Source organism: Leguminivora glycinivorella, chromosome 11 (genome assembly GCF_023078275.1).
Source record: "Leguminivora glycinivorella isolate SPB_JAAS2020 chromosome 11, LegGlyc_1.1, whole genome shotgun sequence".
NCBI lineage: Eukaryota > Metazoa > Arthropoda > Insecta > Lepidoptera > Tortricidae > Leguminivora > Leguminivora glycinivorella.
This window is the reverse complement of record NC_062981.1, coordinates 12,586,866-12,597,658: the sequence shown is the minus strand read 5'-3', so window position 1 is coordinate 12,597,658 and position 10,793 is coordinate 12,586,866. Positions and strand designations below refer to the sequence as shown.

Sequence of the window (10,793 nt, the reverse complement as noted above, 5' to 3'; positions counted from 1 at the left end):
CGTTAAAGCGAAAACAATTAGGTAGGCACATAGTAAAGTTAACATTGCGTTTACTGTCTTCAAAATTATATCATAGAAATAATAGAAATCCCAAAAGCTTTGAAGTGAAATCGTGCAACACGAGTAATCTGGTCGGTTATTTTCGGGGCTTCATCTATATTCCGGGTGGCGAGTCCGAATTGTCTCTGTAACGGTATTGTCTGAGTCCATCAACTGTCCGAGGATCGATATCAGTTCCGGACGTTTCACATTCTTCACTTTTACTGCTGGTGTTTCAACTTACTGCGGATCGAGTGGACCGTAAACGTAATCATATTGTCCTGCATAATACATGCGTTACTTCAGCCACTTTGCTTGAGTTTTTTCACACTTGGGAACGACTTATCTCCGCTCGGAATTTTCCATGTAATAAGTACTACGGCACTTGCAAAAATGTTGGTAGGTAAATTATGCTTAAGTAAGTATTTAGTTTTAGTGTAGGCTCTGACTAAATACTTAAGCATAATTTACCTACCAACATAAATATTTTTATGTGTTCGTATACTTAACTTTACTTCTGTAGATACATATTGCCATATTGTTAGGTTTCCGTCCATAGGTAGGTCTAGGTTAATAACCTAACCTACTAGTCTAATACTTATGTCGTATAAAAATACCTGTCGACATGGGTATCAACCGAATTGAGAAAAAGTAAAATGCCAATAATTTTGCTAATTTCTTTAATATCTTTTCTATTCACCACCAAAATTGTAAAACACGCTTTGGTACAAAAACATAACAATCCTCGTAACAGCACAAATAATAAACGATCAAATACACTCTATGATTAACGATCAATAAAATATTTTAACTAACAATAACGAAAAAGAAATGTTCCTAAAACATATTCTAACACATTATTCCGACCGCGTGTCAATAATTTTGTTTCATGAATGACTAAAATTGACTTTGTTCGCGTTTCATGTTAAAAGTTCTATTGATATATATCCATTTGCTTACTCCTAGAGGTAAATCAGCAAGCGTTAAAACATCCTCACCACTTTCATTCACTTACATAGGAGAACTAAAAGAAAATTACTCTTTTAGAATTTCAGGAAACTAACCGTTGGGAAATATTGCTGGTTGGACACGCTGAAGCGAAATAATATTTACTGAACTTTATATCAAAAAGTGCAATATGAGTGTAGACTTCAATTTTGCGCTGAAATATTTGCAGCAGCTTATTTAAACAGGTTGATTGGTTTTTATTTTTTGAATTCCAGTAATTATAGTGTTTTTGTGTTTTGTGTATAAATGGTGAGAAATACGATTGAAACTCTGGCTAATTTACCTGTATCTATCCGCTCTAGCTAGCCGTGGACAGGAAAGGAATAGGGTCAAAATATCAAGTGATATTAGAATATCATAGATTAAATATTAAAATTCGATGAAACATGAGTATTCATTACATTATTTTCGTATGAGCTACATAAAGATAGAGGTCCCACAAGTACTCCAAGACTCAGTAAAAGGTATATTAATAATTTTATAAATATCTTGTATAGCTTAAGAACGATCAAAAGTTGAAGTTGTTATTGTTTCTTTTTTATTAAAATGAACTTTGATTGAATCAGGAATAAAACGTGCTCCTCTGAGCATGGCTGAACTTAACATCTAAATGTCGACAAATAAATTACTCGCACTGCTTCCAAGTTTACAATCAATCCCGTTATTGCTTTATCCTAACCACTATCAGTTTGACTTTTAGCTACAAAGAATAAATATTTACAAGTTCTCACTAATCGCATCCGACTCAACGAGCGACCGGTCATACCGACGTAGTGATCTGCTCTATGAGGTGGTGCTCGCGCCGGCGGCAGCGGCAGGAGGCGCGGTAGGAGCCGCCGCGGTTCCACGTGCTGCCGCGGCGGGCGAGCCCCTCGGGGACGCTGCGCGAGGGCCGCAGCGGCGGCGCGCGCCGGCAGCACTCGGGGTAGGCGGCAGCTGAGCAGCAGACGCGGTCTAAAGGCGCGGCGTAGGAGAGGGACTTGGGCAGGCGCGCGCTGCAGGAGGGCCCGGGCCAGGCGCAGTAGGCCGTGGCGCCGCCCGCGCCGCACGCGCACCACGCCGGCTCGCAGCGCGGCGGCGTGACGCACGGGCACGCCTCGGCCACGGTGGGCGCGGGCGCCGGCGGCGGCTCCGGGTCGCGCTTGGAGAAGCCCACGAAGAAGAGCAGCAGCGCGCCCGCGAGCGTGGCCGCCGTCGAGAAGTAGAAGCCGGCGCGCGGCGCCTGCTGGTTGATGTAGCCCGTCACCGGCACACCAACTATCACAGGAAGAGCTTCTGCGCCTTGGACGAAACCTAAAAAAATGAGGTATTTAATATGATATACTTATAAAGATGGCAGATATTCTTTACAGCATCTTATTATAACCTTTCAGGGCTCCACAAACTAAATATATACATCACAGAATGGAGTTACAATAGTTTTTTAGCTATACATTATATAGGATTGGAATATGTAAATATGTATTATTCATATCGTATGAGCAGAGCCAGAGCAGATAACAACTTTCGAACCAGCGTTCATGTAAGTTCCTGTAGGTACACACCTCCATGTAAATGTAGGTATATATTTGTTTCCAAAGTCGTTGTGCCTTATCGCGAACATAAAGTTTCCATTTCCACTTTAAGTATTGGTTAAGTACGGTATGGCGAGGCTTTATCTGTGCAATAAATGCTAATGTCCTAGGCAACATGGAGAAAAAAGGAAAACAAATTTTCAACAACGTTAATAAAGATAATACATTAGCAATTTAAAATTAAACTTTATTTACCAAACAAAAGATAAAAAGAAACAAAAAGTTTGTTTTAAAAGGGTTCAATATCCAATGGAATACCCCTGTAGGCTACTAAATTTCAGTTGTTATGCTCACCCCAAACTTTGGCGAAGTGACGTCCCCTGACGCGCTCCATCGTGAGCATTTTCATAGAGTAGAGAAAACCACCTAAACATAGTCCGTACATCCAGGCGAACAACACGTATCCGTGGTAGCCCTCCACGCTGCTTAGAGCCAGCATTGATATGCCTGCAACAAAGTAATCGTAATTATTGTGCGGACAAGTTGGCGTTTCATATATTTTAGGGGATTTGAAAAACATAATTATGAGATTTGCTAGTACGAGTAAATTATTTATATTAATTTAGCGAACGAATATGAATTGGTTTTATACATACTTACTCGTTTTATTTTGATAACCAAATATTCAATTCAAATATTACAAACGCGTCCTTGCGGCAAGCAACAAAGTTAGACTTTTTGAGGATGAAAAATCGAATTAATAAGTAATTTACTCACTGACTAAATCGTCAGACCTAATTCTAAAGGTACTAACTTCCTGATGCGTTAGAAAACTGAAGTTTGTTACGTATATGCTTAGCTAGCTTTAGTATAAGTACAATCAACAAACATAATCCTAAAATAGCATTCTTTCACGCCCCATCTTTTAGTGAAAGCCTTTGTTTAATTGTGTGAAATACTGTGTCTTTTTCTTCAAGAAATAAATATATCTAGAGGTAATTTAATCTAATCATCTTTTTGGATAAAAATATATAGTGATAAATAATTAGCATGAATGTATATTAAAATATTACCTATTCCCAGCATAGCAGTCTGACACAGGTACTGCTTGGAGACGAGGCACTGAGCCGAGGGGCGCACCAGCACGAGCCCGAAGCCAGCGCACCCTAGCACAGCTGCGAAGCCCAGGAATGTCTGCAGAAGCACTAGTGCGCTCTCCTCCAGACCTTCTTGGAAACCTTGTAGGGCCTGTCAACCAAACACCATCACTTATAAGAGGGTTCTTAAAGCGGGCCTCAGGGGTCAGTTGCATGTTTCGCAGGGGTCCGCAGCAGGAAAATGAGGACTAAAATTGAATGAAAAATCGATTTCGGAGCGATCGTCCCCTTTCGCCACAAATCAACACGTCACTTTTCCATCAATATAAAACCTCTTGAATGACGCTGAAACGTAGTTGGATAAATAAACCGCCTATCAACTCAAACCGGTAGAATCCCTTTTTCCGATGGGTCGATATGATAAAGATAAGCTCTCGATAACAAAAGGGCCTGAGGGGTTGAAAACGCTTAGTAAAGCCTCTATTGACTTACCAAAAAAAATACTGGAGTGTAAAGTCCGAACGCGGCCACTCCAGCCGCCAACAACAAAACTTTAGCCGGCCGGGAGTTAAGGGGGCTTAGATCGATCAGCGGCGCTGACCTCCGCATTCCTTTCTTCTCCTTTACCTACAATAAACCTAAAATTAATAATAAATTCCAAATGCTACAAAAAGTATTCGCAAATGGAGAGCGCCATATTATTTTCTTGGGTAATTGCTTAATTGGATTATGAATTTTAACAGAAAGTAAAAAGTTATTCTTTCTTCTCAGGCGCAATTTTATCTTTGAAAGACAATTTGCATACCATCAGGTTATTTATTAGAAAATTGCGGAATATTTCTTACAATTTGTTTCTTTTATGTCGGGCAATTATGAAGCAGTATAAAATACTGTAGATATAATTTGATTTTTTCACAACGTTTAGTTAAATTTGATTGTAACGTAGTCTAAACTCAGCATGTCGGCCCTTAGTCTATTATTTATTGGAGAAAAAAAAATGAAATTTAATAATTTAAATGTAGTATGTTTAATTATTTACCTTTCTTCTTTGGTTTTTCAAATGTAAAATAGCTCTGCGTTGTGGGTGGTACAGAGATGCACTTCGGTATACAGCACTAAGAAAAAACGCTAGCACCAATATGCCAGTAATCGCCTGCAGGCCAAGCCGCCACCCAAGTTTCCTGCGATCAAAACATCTTACGTCAGAACTGCCTCATTGCAATTTCAATGGCGTGCAAAAGTTTAGCAAGTATAATTAAATGAAAATGAGTTGAAAAACCATAACTGTTTGCAGGTGTCGTGTCCAACAAAAAAGTTAATCTACTTTAAGTTTAATCCACTCTTGGAATTCTGGCGTCGGACCAAGCTATTAGGGTTGGCGGGGACTTCAACTTGAATAGTTCCATTTAATTTGTTTAAGGTAAAGAGGAGGAGGTAATACCTACGAAACACACCATTTTTATTTTAATCACATCTTCCGCTACGCTAAAAGAGTTGTTTTGAAAAAGTTCGTTCTTTTTTAGGGTTCCGTAGTCAACTAGGAACCCTTATAGTTTCGCCATGTCTGTCTGTCCGTCCGTCCGTCCGTCCGTCCGTCCGTCCGTCCGTCCGTCCGTCCGTCCGTCCGGGGATAATCTCAGTAACCGTAAGCACTAGAAAGCTGAAATTTGGTACCAATATGTATATCAATCACGCCGACAAAGTGCAAAAATAAAAAATGGAAAAAAATGTTTTATTAGGGTACCCCCCCTACATGTAAAGTGGGGGCTGATATTTTTTTTCATTCCAACCCCAACGTGTGATATATTGTTGGATAGGTATTTAAAAATGAATAAGGGTTTACTAAGATCGTTTTTTGATAATATTAATATTTTCGGAAATAATCGCTCCTAAAGGAAAAAAAAGTGCGTCCCCCCCCCTCTAACTTTTGAACCATATGTTTAAAAAATATAAAAAAAATCACCAAAGTAGAACTTTGTAAAGACTTTCTAGGAAAATTGTTTTGAACTTGATAGGTTCAGCAGTTTTTGAGAAAAATACGAAAAACTACGGAACCCTACACTGAGCGTGGCCCGACACGCTCTTGGCCGGTTTTAGTAACCGACTATACAACCCTTTCTTACCCCTTTTTCTCTTAATAATTCAAAAGGAGAAGATTTGTAGTACGGTTGTATCTGTTCCTTTTGTATTAGCAAGAACGATTTAATACTGGACTGACAAAGCTCATACAAAAAAGTGTACCCCTGAAATGTATGGACCTTTTAGGCTTAAAACTAGATGGCGCTGTTCGAAGCCTGGAAGTGACCAAAATCATATTTTCCCCTAATATTTTTGCGTGTTTTTATGTTTTATAAGAACAAATGAGATATTTCTTAATTTTATAATCATAATATCACGTCAATGCATATTTAAAAAAAAAAATTAAGTAGGCATCAAATATCTTTATTTTGCATAAAATATGGTACACAAGGTGGACTTAGATAGATAGATAGAATTTTATTGGTATTAATCATACACTGTCAGTTTATTTTAATATAATTTAGGACTGCCGTCCTAAGGTAAAAGGCAGCTATTCGACAAAAGCTAGTTTTGAGATAATCGCAAAAAACCTTCTTTTTTGAATTTCTACAAAACGGATTAACTTTTTCATTATTTCTTTTTGTATATAGTAGGTATAAGTGTTTACTTATTTTAGACATTATTTGTGTGTTTGTACAGCGACTGGTTTTTTTTTAATTCGATAAAAGCCTTTTTGCATAGTATTAAGCTTCAAAAATGGTAGATATTACTAGTCAAGAAAGCGGTAAAACATGCTTTATACGGTGTTCTAATCTAGGATTTTCTCTTAAACTAGGCTATAACGCCGTATATAATCACATACTATCTTATTGCTTAGCAACAATGCCCATCTAGCACTCGAGATTCTAAGTTAAAGGCAGTATCGTAGTTATTCGGCCTTTTTAATTAGTATCCTAGTGAGTTTTCCAGATTTTCGACTGTACTGCTAGTCTAAAAGAACGCATACTATCAAAAAAATCGTATATACGGCTTTATAGATTAGTATATTTGGAAGAAATTGGAACAAAATGCAAATACGTCGTTTAAAAACGTATGTATTAAAGAAACAAGAAAACGCCATTCTGTCCCTATTTACTTAAAAAAAAACTAGATCTATCGATTCTTTTTGGATAGTGATAAATATAATATAATAAACTTTTACAGTACACAATAATACCTGCTCTTTTAAATTAGTCAGTAAGTAGTCAATTATTAGTATCTAATCGTCATTTTTCCTCAAAGCCTAGATGATAAGAGTGCCGTCTGTATACTAAACATACGTGTACTAATTCGGAGTTTTGTGGAAACTTTCTTACGTTGCTAATGGAAACAAGTTAGTAAGTAATGATAAAAAAGGTCAATTTGTTATTTTGCTTTGAAAAAAAGGTCAATTTTTATATCATATGTCATATGTCAATCTATCGCGTCACTTCTGAGAATTGGAGGCAAAATAAATTATAATTATGTAATTTTAATGCCAAGATGAGAGGTAGAACAACAACGGGTTTTAATTGTGACCAATCTATCTGCAAAGGATTTGGATGACTATGAAATTGGCCGCACAAGATGTGAGTTAGAAAGCAGTTTACACTACCTACTACCAAATGGTTTCGCATGAATTATACATACAGTTTAGAAGAATTTCATGGTCGCTCCAAAAACCTGGCTCTTTTCTATAAAAAAATTTAGAGAAAAAGATAATATAATTATTATGTGACGAACAGTTTGCAAACAAAAAACAATTTTACCAATTTCTATTAGAGATTGTGCGAATATGTAGTAATAGTTCAGTAAGCTAAAGAGCGTCATTCACTGCGGCTGGTTATATACATGAAACAAATACATCCAAAACGCATCCAAACTCAGGAATCTCCCGTCAAAACTTGAGCTCGGAAGTTAAACGACCAAGAGGTACCTCAACCTCTGATAGGGTTCAAATACCTACGATAAAATGATTTTTTGCGAAAAATTTGGGCAAAAAGTGGTTTGTCAAGCAATTTGTCCATTCGTTTTTTGTTTAAGGAAACTTACATTCCTAGATTTACAAGAAGGAATGCCTTCATAAGCAGGTTCTGCTTAAGTATATGAAAGTACAGGGATCAAATATTCTTCTGGTCCGATTAAGCTGCTTTTCACTACGCTCGCCAAGTACCGGTCTGGTATCAAGAGAATGATGTCGAGTTTGTTGCGAAAACATTAAATCCGTCGAACTACCCTGAAATGAATTAAGCTAAGAAACAGATAACATCGAGCAATTCAGAAATGACTGGATTAGTAACCATAAAAATCTTCAACAATGCTACAATACAAAAATTGCGATCCAAAAGTTTATAGAGAGTATCAAAATCAAAGTCAATCAAAATAATTAGTTATAAATTGAATTCGACTACAACAAAATAGTCATTTAATGGATTTTCTGGAAACAGTGGCAGATGACCCCGTAAGTTTATTATATAGGCCTAACTTTCACACGAACATGCCTATGCTTTTTGATACTGGTTATCAAAAATATGGTTATTTTCATATTCAATTTCCTATTATATTCATATTAATATTCCATGTTTGTAAAATAAAACATAGTTGAAAATGGAGACTACTGCCAATACTTCTCCTTCTTATTCCTCATACCCTTATCTCATTTTATGTGGGGTAGGTAGAACAGGTCTTCCTCTTTCATTCTCCTCTTTCGTCATCTCAACACTCATTTCTTTCTCTCTAATATCCTATTTCACATAATCCATTCATCGTTGTTTGGATTTACCCCTCCCTCTCTATATCAACATTCATCTCTAACGTTCTCATTCATTAATTGCAAATTATTTACTTGTTTTACTGTAAATTAAACCAAAAAGGATAACGTTAAATACTTAAACCGTGGAATATTAATATACCTCATATAGTGTTTGCTGCAAAAAAAACTATATACGAACAACTTTCCCACCGCAAACTACGCTAAAAAGACGTATTTGCTTTCGAGCAATAATATCTGAAAATCGAGTTAAATGTTTGTATCTCGAATAAAAATGACAATAGAAATGATGTAGGAAATGTAAACAATAGTTATTATTGTTAAAACGTATCAAAAATGCAATCATTCAGTATTTTTCCTAACTTCGTTTGGTTTCGATCAATATTTCGCGCGAAAAAGCCAGCTGCGCTCTCGTACTGTCAGCCACAAGCTGCGCCGGTGCTCGCAGCTCGTCACTGATGGCTTTTCCATAGCATAAAGTATCTTTCGGCTGGCGGGTGGATTGACAAAGGTTGGAGCATATACTGTTTTATAGGCTAGTTTGCAGCACTTTCACTCATTTTAAAAGTTTTTTTACGTTTAATATGACACCCATACAAAATAAGAAGAACGTATAACACTTATTCGTTTTTATAGACTAATATTGTGTTGTAAAACAATCGAGCGATACTAGGCTTAAATGACGTATTTGACATTTTTTACAGAAAAAATGTATATACGCTTTTTTAGACTAGTATCAGTTTAAAAAATTGATCAAAATCCTACGCTAAAACTACGTATAACGTCTTGTACGTATTTTTAGCCTAGTTTTTCACTTTTACGTACTTTTAGGCTAGTAATACTGGATAACATGTCAACCTAACCAGAGCGTAAAAAAACGTATATCTGCATATACGTTGATTTAGCTTAGTTTTGTTAAATAGCTGCTTTTTTGGCTAGGAAATCTTGGAAAATTAGTGCAAATACTGCCTTTTTAGAGAAATTTTCTCGGAAACTAGGCAACATATCGAAAAACGGAAAAAAGTGGTCGATGCAGCTTAACCTGTACATTACGAATATTACAATAAGTCAATTTCGGCAAAATGTCGAATAGCTGCCTTTTACCTTAGGACGGCAGCCAGGATAGGTAGGTACAGTCAGCAACCAAGTTGTGAATACAGCAAGTGCCAAAAATATGTATACACACGTTACTGTACAGGCAATAAGGTTCTGTATACATATTGGCACTTTGGCTGTATTCATAGCTTTGTTGCGGGCTGTACTTAATAATTTCTTGAGGTCAGAGGTCACTGTTACAATGTTGTGTGTAGAAAGCGTTTCAACGAACTTTTCGCGAACCACGTTTGACGCGTTGCTTCCTTGTTACGCTTTCAAACGCGACAGAGAGGCGCTTTGACTCGTCTTATTTATATTTGTGATCTTACCCGACTGCCTCCTTATACGCGACACTGAAGAGTGCAATGCCGACGCCGCCGCCTGCGTGTGCCACTAGCTCCACGAACTGCCGACGCCGTCGGAAGTACGCTCCGAGCACTAAGCCAGCTGCCTCCCTCACTAGTCCACATCCGATACCGAGCACCACTCCTGGAAAAGCACCATCAGTTAAACGAACAAAATATTACCACAGATCATCTAACGTGAGCTACATTTTAAGTCGCGCAAGATTAACTAATGTAGTCGAGTGTGAGTATGCGAGTCATACTACGGGTAGCAGGGTGGCTAGCCGAATGGCACAATCGCTCACGAAACGCTCACGAAACGAAGCGCTAGTAGATATCTATCTCTATCGCGCTTGCGTATTGGCGCGACAGAGCCAGCGGCGTATCGCTTTCGTTTGGCGTCGGAGAAATGCCATTCGGCTACGGTACCAGGTCTGCAATGCTACGTCGACTGGCAAACGACAAAGCGCAATGCAAAAAGAACTAGCACGGTACTGGTACTTAGATTATGGCTCTGTCGGTCAAAGGTCGTTACCTAGGACACTCACCTGGTTACGACTTTTTAGAGCTTCGCGCACGCCTACACAAAAACGTGACTGCGACTCAGACTGCCAATGACTGGTGAAAAATTTTGCTCACTCGTGCAAGTAGTACTTTAATATTAAGTTGTTCATTAGATTATAGGTTGCTCTTAATTATTTTGGCCTTATGTTTTATTCCAATACATTTCATGACGATAAAAAAGAATACTTAGTCAATACGGATATTTTATCTAATATTACAACATGATGAAGAAAAATCTATGAAGATAGGTATCGAACAACAGCTATTAGCACGTATTTAATTTACCCCAAAAACTTGTCTAAAATAAAAGTGGGCCCTACTTTTT

The 10,793-nt window shown here is 37.7% G+C and overlaps 1 protein-coding gene across 2 annotated transcripts in view; it reads right to left on the bottom strand.

Moving 5' to 3' along the window:
* Nucleotides 1–705: 705 nt before the first annotated feature.
* The window catches only part of LOC125231137 (monocarboxylate transporter 4-like), a 110,415-nt gene continuing 100,327 nt past the window's right edge, over nucleotides 706–10,793 (bottom strand). For both annotated transcript variants that reach the window (XM_048136498.1, XM_048136497.1), the window contains 6 exons: nucleotides 9,890–10,049; nucleotides 4,698–4,839; nucleotides 4,151–4,285; nucleotides 3,635–3,809; nucleotides 2,916–3,068; nucleotides 706–2,340 (listed from right to left, as the gene is read on the bottom strand). In XM_048136498.1, coding sequence (XP_047992455.1) covers nucleotides 1,808–2,340; nucleotides 2,916–3,068; nucleotides 3,635–3,809; nucleotides 4,151–4,285; nucleotides 4,698–4,839; nucleotides 9,890–10,049 — 1,298 coding nt within the window. In that variant the 3' untranslated portion in view covers nucleotides 706–1,807. The remainder of the gene's footprint in view (nucleotides 2,341–2,915; nucleotides 3,069–3,634; nucleotides 3,810–4,150; nucleotides 4,286–4,697; nucleotides 4,840–9,889; nucleotides 10,050–10,793) is intronic.